The following is a 14,560-nucleotide window of genomic DNA, read 5'->3' on the forward strand; positions in this document are numbered from 1 at the left end:
ATTGATTTCTGAACTATTAAAACTTTATGAATATAAACTTGTTTTCTTTGCATTATTTCAGGTCTGAAAGCTCTGCATATTTTTTGTTATTTCAGCCATTTCACATTTTCTGCAAATAAATGCTTTGAATTACAATATTTTTATTTGAAATTTGGGAGAAATGTGGTCAGTAGTTTATAGAATAAAACAACAATGTTCATTTTCTTTTACTCATATACCTAAAAATAGCAAAATCAGAGAAACTGATTCAGAAACTGAAGTGGTCTCTTAATTTTTTTTCCAGAGCTGTATATATATTTTTCCTTGTGGAGTCATGCCATGAGGGATAATGGTATAGCTGATCAGAGTGTATAGTGACAGGCTTCATTTAATTGGTTATTGCTAATATAACGGTATAAACTTCTGTTGTCTATATTCTAATCACTCCATTCGGACATATTCAGTACAGTACTGTGCTATCCTGTCTTGTTCCACATCTTACCCCATCTTACCACTCTGCTTACATTAGCAAAAAAAGACATTCAGTGCATGTGATGTAGCGTTAATGAACACAGTGATTTCTAACGTATTGATTTCTGCTGGCCGGTGAGGAATGGTTCTGCCACGGATCAGGAAGCAAGCAGCAAAACTATCAGACCACGTTAATATATCATTTCCTGAAATAAGAATCTCTGCAATACCCAGTGTGGTCAGTGTCTTCATAAAGCGAAGAGAAGGAGGCATAAACGTCCTTGTACAGCTGCTGCTTTGAGAGGCTCTGAGGAATTTAAATAGACGCTCTGAGTGAATCAGTGAATTGAATCTTCATCAGCCGTTTCTGCCATCCTGCTCTCTGCTGGGATCTCGTTTCTCTCTGTGCCACACGCTCTCGGCTGCTGATTGACAGGTGTGCACAGCGCACAGTCTGGTGTGGACTGAAGCGAGTTATTAGTACACTGGTTCATCAGCACGGTTATCATGACTGCTTTCACAATGGCTGGGAATGGATCTTCATAAAGCCCCAGTGGGAGAGCTCGTATAAAGTCTCGTGGAGGTAATTGCTAGTAACGTGACCGTGTGTAGATATGAAATATGCTAGTCAGGCATCGCTCCCAGAGACAAACAGTGCGGATTGGAACCATACATATTTTACCGCGGGTTTCCTGTCAAACAGCATTGGCAGCTGTGGCAAGCGTATCAGTAGACTGGATTCTGTCTGTGGCACTTTTTATGCATGACTGCGATACTGAAATATTGAAAGTGTTGTTCCCTTTGAATGCGTAATGTCTGGCTGACTTGCCTTGTGGATTTTTCCTCGCCGCACGTAAATTCCATCTTAAGGGATATTTATTGGCCCTGTTGTCCTTGTTTTAAAGAATGGCCTTGATTTAGGAGTGATGAGAGAGCTGGGGGCGAGTAGAGGGGGCAGTATATGAATCGTCTGCCTGGCCTGCCACATTTCAAAGCTCAGAAATGTCTGGGGGGGTGATAGGCGCTTTGACAGCTCAGGCTTCTTGTTTTTTTTTTGTTTTTTTTTTTTCCCTTTCTCCCCTTTCTCCAGTGCCTCTGTCATTGTCTCCCACTAGGATATGCCACTTAATAATCCATGAATACCTCAATTGGTATGAAATGACATTCGCTCCTGTAGGAATTCGCTGCAGAAGTGCTGCAATATGCCTACTTCAGTATATATTCCGGTTCAATATGAAACGGCCGAGTGTAAAAATAACCTCATTTGCCAGCGCGCTACATGGCGTAGATGATAACACGTCTAATGTGTATGGAGAGTGTACTTTCAGAAAGTACACTTCCTTTCATTTTTTTGGGATGAAACTTTATAGATACCCAGCAGGCACTGCTCTCATGGTTATTCTGAGTGTGATTGTGGTGCAGGGGCCTTTGGTTGGATTACTTCTTGCACTACTTTTTAAGAAGTTTCATTTTATTAACTCTTACTGCTGAGGCTGCTTCTGCCTTCTAATCTTCTCTTCGGCTTTAATACCATAAAGCTCAGCTGCAAACTACAGTGTAAAAAAAAGAAAAAGAAAAAAGAAAAATGGTTAAAAAGCAACTCATGTGGTATCAAGCAATTAAACTGGTTATATACCATTTAACAAAAATAACTGACATTACAATTTTTAGCCTTTTTTTGCTGTATCTATCACACCATGGCTTTACCAAGCTGTCACCTGAGGTAACACTTCATGATTAATTTACATATTGCTTTCCCATGACCTTTTTGGCATATCAGTATGTATGTCATTTAATTAGGAGTGGGAATCACAGGGCAACTGATGATGCTATATTAATTTTGATAATTACTCATTACAATGATGATATCCCAGTATTGTGACTCGGTATAGAGTAAGACAATTCTCTACAATACTTCACAGTTTCTGTTTTACCAGAGAAGATAAAATACTTCTAAATAAGCAAATATAAGGAACCATGGAGGCTTTCCAGGTGGCTTTACTTTATGATTAGTGTGATATAACATGCATTGTGGAAATGTACTGTGTGCCTTTAAAAAAAACTGAGAAAAATCAAAAATCATTAACAAGCTGTTCTTGTATATACCATAGAAACAAATATCCTCAAAATGAAATACAATTTTTTGTTTTACAGTACTTTCAGTGTTTAAATATAACAGGCCTTTGATGACTCTGGCAGCTCCCTGCGGCGAAATACATGGCCTACACATTATCCAGACTACATAAACTACACTACTAAATGCACACAATATACATTAGAAGTATAAATCAGGACAAATATATTAAAATATATTCATACTTTTGTGAATGGTATTATTGAACTTGAACAAATTGACAGTGCATGTTTCCACTAAAGGCTCTGTTTGATCGTTACAATGCATATGTGTCATGTCTAGTGTCGTATAACAAGTGTTGTGGAAGCGTGCCGCATGCCACCTAGAAAACTGAGAAAGAAAAAAAAGAAAGAACACATTTAAGAAATTGTTCTTGTTCAGTCAAGTTCATGTGTGAATTTCATTTGACTGTTCATCTGACATCAGTAATAACCACTCTTGCGGCAGTTAAACAAGATTTCAATTTACACCCAGTAAAGTGTTAGATGTGGATTTCTGCTGTTGCTTTGTTCCTGGGATCTTTGCGTTTCTGCCGCCTGTAGCGAGCGTTCCTGAAGGCCGCGCATGTCACGGCTGTGCTGTAGGCAGAGCAGGCTAAAGAGTCATTGTGTTGCCCTTTTGTGCTGTGGAAAAGGTCCGTGCCTGTCCACGCTAATCAAAGGGCTGGGTGAGCCGCCTGCGCTCGTGTCCAATCGATTCCTCCTCTCAGTTCTTTTTCCCGCCAGCTGCTTGAGATATTACACTCGCCTGTTCCACAGCAACACACCCGCAGAAATTTAATCCGGCAAACACCATCCCCAAAGCCGTGTATCATAAATGCTTTCCGTTTTTTTTTTTTTTTTCCCTCCACCTTGAAAGGTTCAAACACTTGTGCGTGTGTGTGTTTGTTTGTGTCTGTATGTGTGTGTGTCTGTGTGTGCTTGCTTGTCTGAATGTGTGAACATCTGTGTGTTGATCTCACACAGAGAAACAGTTGACGGCCAGTAACTGCCTGGGGGTGCTGGCCATGGCCGAGGCCATGCAGTGCACGGAGCTCCACAACATGGCCAAAGCCTTCGCCCTGCAGAACTTCCCCGAGGTGGCCAGTCAGGAGGAAATACTTAATATCTCCAAAGAGGACTTCATCAGCTACCTGTCCAACGACAGCCTCAACACTAAAGCTGAAGAGCTGGTCTATGAGACGGTCATCAAGTGGATCAAGAAGGACCCCTGCAGTCGGGTAAAGGTAGGAGATTCTGACTTGTCCTTTCAATACTGAGCTACGGTACATTTACGTGCTGCATTGACTGTCATGGGAAAGCATATGCAAATACAGGGGTTGGACAATGAAACTGAAACACAATTGTCATTTTAGTATGGGAGGTTTCATGGCCTGGTGGACAATCCTTATTAATTGCACATTGCACCAGTAAGAGCAGAGTGTGAAGAATCAATTAGCAGGGTAAGAGCACAGTTTTGCTCAAAATATTGCAATGTGATCAAGACAGCAATTCTTTGTGATGTATCAAGAGCCACGGTATCCAGGGTAATGTCAGCATATCACCAAGAAGGACAAACCACATCCAACAGGATTAACTGTGGATGCAAGAGGAAGCTGTCTGAAAGGGATGTTCGGATGCTAACCCGGATTGTATCCAAAAAACATAAAACCATGGCTGCTCAAACGACGGCAGAATTAAATGTGCAGCTCAACTCTCCTGTTTCCACCAGAACTGTCTGTCAGGACAGTAAATTGTTGTGGTCTAAAACCAGGGGTTTCAGTTTCATTGTCCAACCCCTGTAGATCATGAAGCATCACCTCAGGAGATCAGCCATAGGATCATTCACACCTGTATAAGTTAGAGCTGCACAAGTTATTATTTAAGCATCGTCATCGTGATGTGCACATGCACAATAGTCACCTCACAGGACGTGCTATGTCACTTAAGGCAATTAAATCAAACACTTAATGTTGTAAAGTTTTGATTCTAAATAGATACACAGCGTTGTCTCTGTGTCTGTGTAAGTGATAGGCTGCTGCTGCCTGAGAAGTGTGAGTGTGAGGGGGAGCAGCAGTAAACATGGCCTCCATCCACATGGTTGGGCACGTGCTTGTGCTGTGCACCTCAGTCCAGCACAGTTTTGTGCAGATATTTCCAGTTACAGCTGAATTCACACTCTTAATCCCAGAAAAAAAACTCTTATTTACCTTTTAAAAAGCCATTTAAATGCCTGATTAAAGGACTGATTACTGATGTTTCGCTGTTTTCCTCGGGTTTTGAATGGGTGGGTGGTTCTGGTGACGTCGTGGGCTCTGCATGGTTTATATCGTGATGTATATCGTCGAAAAAAAAAAAATTCCCGAATATCATGCAGTCCGAGTATAAGTTGTGAGGTTCAGAGCTGCAGCAAGGCTCGGTGTCAGATGGATGGGACATTACCACCCACAGTGGATGGTATTGATTGTGACCCGCAGCTTCTGGCTGGAATTGTGTAGACAATGTAAACAGACAAGTGAATCAGGCAGAATTCACATCCATATTTAATGCAGGAGGCCCTACACACACATCCCACAGGTTAGTTCTACAATCTTTACCTTCTATCAGACAAGACAAAAGTCATAGGACGTGATGATAGATACGGTCTTTTAATTTTTGGCATGTCTGTGTATTTTAATCTCTGCATGGTAATCAAAATCACTTTGTTGGCCAGATACATTTGCATACATGTTCTCTCTGTGGAATGAAGGAATGCATACATAATTAGAGACATTAGAATGTAATTATTATAGCATAAATAAATAAAAAAAAACACTACCGCAAAGGATTGTGAAGAGCTTGTAAGCAGTACCTATAAGCTGTATGTAAATATGATATATTTTACAGTACTTTCAGAGGTTAAATACAACAAGCCTTTGTTGATTCTATGAAATAAACTAAAAATTAAAGGCACATATTTTTAATTCCCAGAAGTCATTAGGAGTAAAAGGCCCTGGCGGCTCCCTGCGGCAAAATACAGGGCTTACACATTATTCAGACTGCATAACATAAATGCACACAATATACAGCAGTATAAACCAGGACAAATGCAGCTCTGAAAAAAATAAAAGACCACCTAAAAATGATGAGTTTCTTTGATTTTACCAAATTGAAAACCTCTGGAATATAATCAAGAGGAAGATGGATGATCACAAACCATCAAACCAAACTGAACTGCTTAAATTTTTGCACCAGGAGTGCCATAAAGTTATCTAAAAGCAGTGTGTAAGACTGGTGGAGGAGAGCATGTCAGTATTCATGAAAACTGTAATTAAAAACCAGGGTTATTCCACCAAATATTAATTTCTGAATTCTTAAAACTCTATAATATTAACTTGTTTTCTTTGATTCTCTGCATATTTTTTGTTATTTCAGCCATTTCTCATTTTCTGCAAATAAATGGTCTAAATGACAATACTTTTATTTGGAATTGGGTAGAAATGTTATCGTAGTTTATAGAATAAAACAACAATGTTAATTTTACTCAAACGTATACCTACGTATACCAGAGAAATTGAAAGGTATTTATGAGTTTGCAAATCCACAGTGCATGCTTCCACTAAAGGGTCCTAAAAATATTTTTAAAATGTGTTTATTCTCAGTAAGTATACTGTATGAACCATGTTCAAGCCGAAACACACTGAGGAACAACCACACAGTATAAATATACTGTATAATCTGCAGATCCTCTGTATTTAAGACTATAAATATAGGATTCCTGTAGAAATAGATTAAGTGGGATATGGCTGTAGGTGTTTAATATGCAAAAGCATGACAAATCAAATTTGAGGAGGGCTACTGATGTGGGCTGGTTAGTTTTTTTTTTTAAATAGAACACTTTCCAGAAACCTCTACTGTCCTCCCACCCATCTCCCACTTCCCTTTACTCAGCTCCAGTTTCCAGTTGCCTGTCCCACTCTGCCTCAGAGTTTCCTCCATTCTGCTCCAAACTCCAGTGCAAACTCCATGTTTTCAAGAAACTGTTATATTTTCTGTTGTGTGACGACTGAAGTTGAAGCAGATGATCATATCATAGAGAAAACATGTATTCTCCCAGATAGCAGTGTTGAATTTGCTGTATTGTAAGAAGAACTCTGTTCGCTGTAATTGGCTGGTTGTGATGGCAGTGGTGAAAGTGGGGGTTGTAATATGATGAGTCCAGAATTTCTTAACAAGCAGGTGGATGAGATTTGCATAAATATACTTCTTGGCTAAAAATACCTCATTGTCTTTCAAATCCTACACACTTTTATTTCTCTGTAGAGTTTATTGGCCAGGGGAAAAATGGCGCTTTGTAAGACTGTGCCTTCACTGTTGTTAGGTGTGTGTTTTTTCTGCATTGTGTGTTGTGTCTGTTTTGTGTATTGCTATTTGTGTATTTAGTCTGCATTGTGTGTTGTGTCTGTTTTGTGTATTGCTATTTGTGTGTTTTGTCTGCATTGTGTGTTGCTATGTGTGTTCTGTCTGTTTTGTCTAATGCTATTTGTGTGTTTTGTCTGTTTTGTGTATTGCTATTTGTGTGTTTTGTCTGTTTTGTCTAATGCTATTTGTGTGTTTTGTTTAATGCTATTTGTGTGTTTTGTCTGTTTTGTGTATAGCTATTTGTGTGTTTTGTCTGTTTTGTGTAGTCCTTTTTATGTTCTGTCTGCATTGTGTGTTGTTTTGTGTTGCTGTGTGTGTTTTGTCTGCTTTGTTTGTTTTGTCTATGTTGTGTATTGCTATATGTTTTGTCTGTATTGTTTCTTACTATTTCTGTTTTTTTTCTGCATTGTGTGTTGCTGTGTGTGTGTGTGAACTTTATAACATATTTGACTCAATGCCTAAAATAGTGAAAATGTATTTTTGTCTTGCTTGTCAACGAAAAAGCAATTTCCAGCAAAATTCCAACAAAGCACAATCTGATTTATATATATATAAAAAAAAAAAAAAAACGATTTGAAGATGTCATTTAAAATGCCATTGTCCAATATTTTTTATATTTTTGTTCTTTTCACATATTTGGTCAAAGCTGCCTTTCTGTGATTTTCAGCCTTTTCCAGTTTTGTCTACCTTGTGTGATATTGTGGGTGTTTTGTCTGTGTTTTGTGTTATTCTGTGTCTGTTTTGTCTGCATTGTGAAAATGTATGTTTCATCTGCATCATGTGATGTGTTTTATCCAAATCTGTAGCTTAACAGGTATCCCACTTCACTTTAAATTGCTGGAAAGATTAATTGATATTTAAACTGAATAGAAAAACCATATAAAAGTCATATATCAACATACAAACAGAGATGATCAGAAGTGTTCAATAAAACCACTGGTCTGCTGTGCAGGTAATCAGTTTGGTTTAATGTCACATAGACTGTTTCATTTAAATTCTAGCGTTTTTTTTTTCTGTGATGTTAAAATCTGTGAACGTTTGTGGAAAGTAGTCTCTAGTAATATGAGTGATGAAAGATTCAGGGTGCCATGCTCGGGAGATTTGCATAGATTACAGCAAAGCAGTGCGTTTAGTGTACTTCACAGCGTTATTTCTGCAGCGCTAAGTCTGGGAATAGCTTGTTGATTACATGGTATAATCTGTGATCCAAAAGGGGAGTGATTGTGGAAACGGCATGAATCACAGCAAATCTAGGCATTAAACAGCGAGGGCCGATCAAGGCCCAGCTGGTCATCACAGCTTTACGTCCCAGTAATCAGTAAGTCATGCTCCACATAGGCCGATGGAGCAGATAGAGCAGATAGAGCTGGTTCAGCAGAAAAAGCTCCACTGAATCACAGCCTCTGGTTAGACAGAGCGCTGCCGGGCTTATCTTCACCTGCTGCCCATGTCTGAGATAGGCATGGTCGCATAGGTAGCTTTAAAGATAATGCAAAAAAAACTCTTCTTTGCCTGGAGTCATGAGAATTTTAGGCTGCAGTGGCTCCTAAAATATGATCTGATCTTCAGCAGCATGTATAAAATATATCTGCATCTTTTACAAATCAGAGAATTTATTGAACAAGTGCTTCAAAACAGTCAAGGTCTTTGATAAAATAAATATGATTCAGAAAAATAAACAAATGCGCTTCAAGAAAATCATTTGAGACAGTTTTCTATTGCTTTATATATAGGATTTAGCTGTCCATCCATGAGATGCAAAGCAGCAACCATTTTCTTTTCTTTTTTTTTTTTCTTTTTTTTTGCTTACTTTCTCAATTAAAGCTTCTGGGAACCTCAATTTGAGTTTCATTTCTAATTAAGGTTTTTTTTCTGGCTTCTCAGGGCCCACAATGTTACTGCAAAATTTGCCTTATGAATGTCTTCCCATAGTTTGGCAAATATATGCTGAATTTGATCAGTTTTACTTCCTCTTAAAGTAGAGGTGGGTGATCCTAAAAGTGGGTCAGGTCAACATCAGTATATCCCTGACTAATCATAGTGCTAACATGGCACTTCCTTTTCTTTGAGTCTGAGAATCCTGGCAAGCTTAAGTTAAAGCTAAAGCTAAACCTGGGTAGCTAAAACTAAACCTTAAAGCAGTGAAGTGGTAGAATTTAGCGGCTGGTTGGCTGGACGGATGGAAGATCCCAGTGCAGCACCACAGCCCAGAAAGGTCCGCAGCCCTCCGCCCACATGTAGCCCACCCTTTCAGCACAATGCACATCCCACTACTACATGCAGAGAGAGAGAGAGGGAATGTGTGCCTGATGGAAAATATTGAAGGGCCACACAATACTTTGTGCATTTTATTTAATATTTTCTGAATGCTTCAACTAAAACATTAGTTTAAAAAAAAGTGCTGAGAGTTCTTCAACTTTCAGTAGAAGTCAATGTATAAAGATTTTATTCCCAGTCATTTTGTAGCATATCTATTGGTCCATTCATCACTACATTTTGACACAATGTAAAGAACAACTGCCAGCTTCAAACTATGTCAAAATTCAAACTGTAAAAATAGAGATATGTAAGGATTTGGCGTGACAGCATTGATGTGAAAGAATGTCATCACATATGCTACTCTTCCTTAGTGTGGGTGTCTTACAAAGTTCAGTACGAGGACATTCAGCTAAATCCTAAAAACAGGTGAAGTTGAAGGATCTGCAGGAATCCCCCACACTTAAAAACATCTGTGTTCATTCTACCATTAAAAAAAATGGGACTCATGGGAGATTGCTACAAAGGAAAGCGCCAGTCTCTAGAGTGAAATTTGATTTGTTTTTGTTTTTTGCTGGATTGTACATGGCATTGTACTTGAGGGAAAAAAAAACTAAACCCTGCATACCAACACCTGGATTCATCCCAACCACAAAGCTGGTGGAGCTGCTTTGCTGCCTCAGGACTTGTACTTTCAGTCGTTGAGGGACCAACCAGTTCCAAGTCGTACAAAATCTTTTCTAAAATGCTGTAGGAACGTCTGTCCATGATCTAAAACAAAGAGGCTGGGTCAGGCCATAAGAAAGTTGTCCAAAACATTGTTTTAAACCAGGTTTATATTTATATTTCATTATATATACACTTCCTCGCAAAAAAAAAGTCGTCATCTGGATTTAACTAAGTAAATGATCTGGGGTTGCTGCAGTTGATCAGGTCTAGAATGAGGTCAGCTGACTACCTGAATATACTGAATATAGACCAGGTTATTCCATCAATGTTTTTTTTTTCTTCCCTGATGACCTGGGTATATTCCAAGATGACAATGTCAGGTTTCATGGGGCTGGAATTGTGAAAGAGTGATTCAGAGAGCATGAGATCATCATTTTTACACATGCATTGTTCACCACAGAGTCCAGACCTTAACCTCATTGAGAATCTTTGGGATGTGCTGGAGAAGCGCTGCTCTGTGCAGTGGTCAGACTCTACCATCATCAGTGCTACAAGATCTTGGTGAAAAATGAATGCAACACTGGATTGAAAAAAACCTTGTGACATTACAGAAGCTTATTGAAACAATGACACAGTGAATGCGTGCTGCACTCAAAGCTTAAGGAGGCGCAACCAAATATTAAAGTGACCTCTTTTTGGTGGCCAGGCAGTGTGTATATAGATACCTATTACATATTGGACAAATAAGCAAAATATAAAGTTCTTACTTGAGAAATAAATATAATTACATACATGTTATAAACATATATGACAATATGAATAATAGTACAATGTATGTAAGTAATACACACAAAGGTATCAAAAAGTAATGGGACACAATTTTTTTTTTTTTAATTCCGTGTATACACTGTTCCATGGAAGCTAAGGAATGCCTCACTGATCTGCTAGATATGCACGTGAGGCTTCCAGCAATGAACGTGGATATGATTTCTGCCAGAGTCCCTTAGCACAGAGAAACGTTGTAAACCTAAAAGACTGACCTTCATTTCTTACATGAAGAAATTAAGTATAAAAGTATTTTTTTCTTTACTTAGTTGAGTAGTTCTTGCAATAATATGGATTAGAACATTACTCAAATAGAGCTATTCACTGTATACCTATAACTCTACCTCTTCACAACTTTACAACTGATGCTCTCAAACACATTAAGAGGCAAGAAATTCAAGTAATTACCTTTTGGCAAGTTCAGCACAGCTGTTAACTGAAAGCCAGGTTTCCAGGTGACTTTACCTCATAAAGCTAACTGAGAAAATCCAGCCAATATGTGCAAAGCTGTTATTTTCAAAGAGGTGCTACTTTGAAGAATCTAAAGTCTAAAAAATATTCTGATTTGTTTAACACTTTTTTGTTTGCTAAATAATCCCTATCTTTCTTCAAAGTTTGGATGACTTTAGTATTAATGTACAATGCAGAATAAATATTGAAACAAAAAAAAAAAAACTGAATTTGAGGTGTGTCCACACTTTAGACTGGTACTATATATGTTCTACAATGAAAATGGACCATTTTCAAAAGTAGCCACATACATTTAATATGCTAGAAATATATTAATACATTTTTACATAGACATTTCACAAACCAATTAATATGAAGTATAGAGAGAAGCAACCCACGTAGCTGTTGACCATAGAATGTAGAAAGTTCTATATTAGGCTCTCTAAACTGCAGTGATAAACCAAAACTAACTGAATTAAATATATACCATCTAGTAGGGGTGTCACAATTTCGATATTTTAGCGAAATCGATCTAAATTATGTCATGGTCTCGAGCCTCGAAGTCAAAAAGAGGATCGACGATCCCTTCCTCTAAGGTACGCAAGCACACACGCGCTATGCAAATGGCGCAGCACACTGTAGCCGACACCGCGGACATTGTGACTGCTCAAAGAGCCGCCCTTTCTCCAGAGAATGTGGACATTCTCATCTCCATAAAGAAAAACTTGAAAATATAAAAATAACAGTTGTTTTGTCTAGCCTCAAATATGTTAATAGGTTTGGTACCTTCAGGAGCATCTTTCTCTCAGATAAAGTTAACAATATATCTTTGTTAAAGAAAAAAACTTGTCATTCTCAGGGACTGAAAGTCTTATTTTTCATGTTTAACTGTTATAGTTGTATAGAGTTCAGTTTGTTAAGGGTCTCATTGTTCTATTATTTTGTACATGACTGTTCCTGTATTTTTTTATTATTTATTTTGTTATGTTGCACATTGCTGTTTTAATAGTGCACGCTGCTGCTACCAAAAAATACACTAGATGGCATTACATATATGTCTTAATTAAATTATTTAAATTTGACCATTAGTGCCTAATGTGGTGTATTACAGATCACTTGTATCACTTTGTGTCACTTATATCAAGCCCACCTTTTGAAATAAGATATTGTAAATTTGATTAATCAAACCAATGATTGACCATAGACTAATCTAAAACTGGCATAGGCCTCTCTGCTGTAAAAAAAAAAAAAAAAAGAAAGAAAATTTTTCTCAAAGAAAATTGAGAATCGAAACGAATTGTGACCATAACATCGAATAAAAATAAAATGGAATCGAGGATTTAGAGAATCGTGACACCCCTACCATGTAGCAAAGACACAAACTTTGGTTTGGATCCTGGTCCAGACTTTCAGGTGTGAAAATGCTCTTAGACTGCTGCTGTACCACTTAGAGCTCTTGTTTAAACCATTTGTGTTTACACTATACTATAGATAACCATGTAGCCATGTATCTGTTGTGTTTGTTAAATTAAGGTCTGAGAATGAAAGATGAGATCCCATTCTGTATCACAGAGCTGTTCAGACAGAATTCCAGATGAAAGACTTCACAAGCATTTTCACAAAACTATAGCTTGTACTGCATATGAATATAATATTTTTTTACATTAACTTATTTACCACAAAATAACTTATTCCATGAAGCTGTAAGTGTAGATGTCATTCTCACTTGCTTCTGAACAGAGGGTAGGTGACAGCCAATTGAGTGCACTGTTCAGAGTGCATTGAACATTGCTGTGAAAATGGATCGGATAGCTTGAAAAGGAAGCAATAGAGATTGATGCAGTGACCTGATGTTTATCTGGCCTGGGCTGGCCTCTGCTGAGCAGGAGTCTGGAGGAGAAATCAATCTGAATTCAGGTGAAATTGAGCTCCGATACTTCACTCTGCTCCCCCGAGACTCAGCCTATGAAATCACAAATCCAGCATAGCAGCGAGGCAGAACTCAAAGAAGATTCTGCTGTTTATTCACACTTTTTCTCTCACGCTCTAGCTCTCTCTCTAGTTTGATTTTTGGATTTTTTTTTCAGCCTCTGGTTCCTGCTCCTTTTACTTCCAGTATCAAACCGTTTCCTTGCGGTTCTGGCAGACGAGTCAAATCCTCAGAAGTTTACTCTGTGGCATTTCGTGAGTGCTTTGTTTGACTTTGCCTAGTGCTTAGATTTATACTGTGTGAGCTGTAGAGTGTGTTATAGTATAAGTGTGCCAGGTATGGGATTTTTACACAGATTTTTATGGGTGTAAGTAAGTAATAGGTTGCTGAGAAAGATTCAGAAAGCACAGTATCCGTGCACTTTGTAAATGACGGTGCACTATAAAGCTTTGTAAAAAAAATAAAAATAAGACCACTTGAAATTGATGAGTTTCTTTGATTTTACCAAACTAAAAAACATCTGGAATATAATCAAGAGGAAGATGGATGATCACAAGCCATCAAACCAAGCTGAACTGCTTGAATTTTTGCAGAAGGAGTGGCGTAAAAGCAGTGTGTAAGACTGGTGGAGGAGAACATGCCAAGATGCATGAACCATGTGATTAAAAAACAGGGTTATTCCACCAAATATTGATTTCTGAACTCTTAAAACTTTATGAATATGAGCTTGTTTCCTTTGCATTATTTGAGGTCTGAAAGCTCTGCTTCTTTTTTCGTTTTATTTCAGCCATTTCTCATTTTCTGCAAATAAATGCTCTAAATGACAATATTTTTGGGGGCAATTTGGGAGAAATGTTGTCTGTAGTTTATACAATAAAACAATGTCAATTTTACTCAAACATATACCTATAAATAGCAAAATCTGAGAAACTGATTCAGAAACTGAAGTGGTCTCTTAATTTTTTGCATTTATGCTGCATGTTCCCAAAAGTTCATACAGATATTCAGCAGGATGAGATTTCCCGTTTCTGCTGTGTTGAATACACACGGGCATATTGCCCAGGGTTCAGGTGCACAGGGTCACTGTCTGCTCAGCTTGACTACCTGTGCATCTGGCTCACAATTCTCTGATCTGAGTACATTATGATCTGAGTGCTGTCTTGTTTACTTCCTTACTGTCTTGTTTAGACAGTACTTGTACTTTAGTTCTCTGGTCCCCTTACAAAGCAAAACAACATCTACAGATTTTCCCTTATCCCTTATTCCCCTCATCACATCATAGAAAAATGTATTTCTTTTGTTTTTTTAAAGCAACATTATATAGCAGCTATATAACAGCTCACTCTCCACTGACTGTAATAGGGACCATAATGTTCCTGTCATTCCTACTGTGGGCTCGGAACACTGCTCCTACACTATGAAATTAGCACTGTGTAGAACTGTGCAGTAATATTTGTGTAAAATCCT

The 14,560-nt window shown here is 38.1% G+C and overlaps 1 protein-coding gene across 1 annotated transcript in view; it reads left to right on the plus strand.

Annotated features, from left to right (window-relative positions):
* Positions 1 to 14,560, plus strand: part of LOC103042905 (kelch-like protein 29) — a 153,251-nt gene that overhangs the window by 80,371 nt on the left and 58,320 nt on the right. Inside the window, exon 8 of the mRNA XM_049463972.1 lies at positions 3,550 to 3,809. Coding sequence (XP_049319929.1) covers positions 3,550 to 3,809 — 260 coding nt within the window. The remainder of the gene's footprint in view (positions 1 to 3,549; positions 3,810 to 14,560) is intronic.

Source organism: Astyanax mexicanus, chromosome 14 (assembly GCF_023375975.1).
Source record: "Astyanax mexicanus isolate ESR-SI-001 chromosome 14, AstMex3_surface, whole genome shotgun sequence".
Taxonomy (NCBI): domain Eukaryota; kingdom Metazoa; phylum Chordata; class Actinopteri; order Characiformes; family Acestrorhamphidae; genus Astyanax; species Astyanax mexicanus.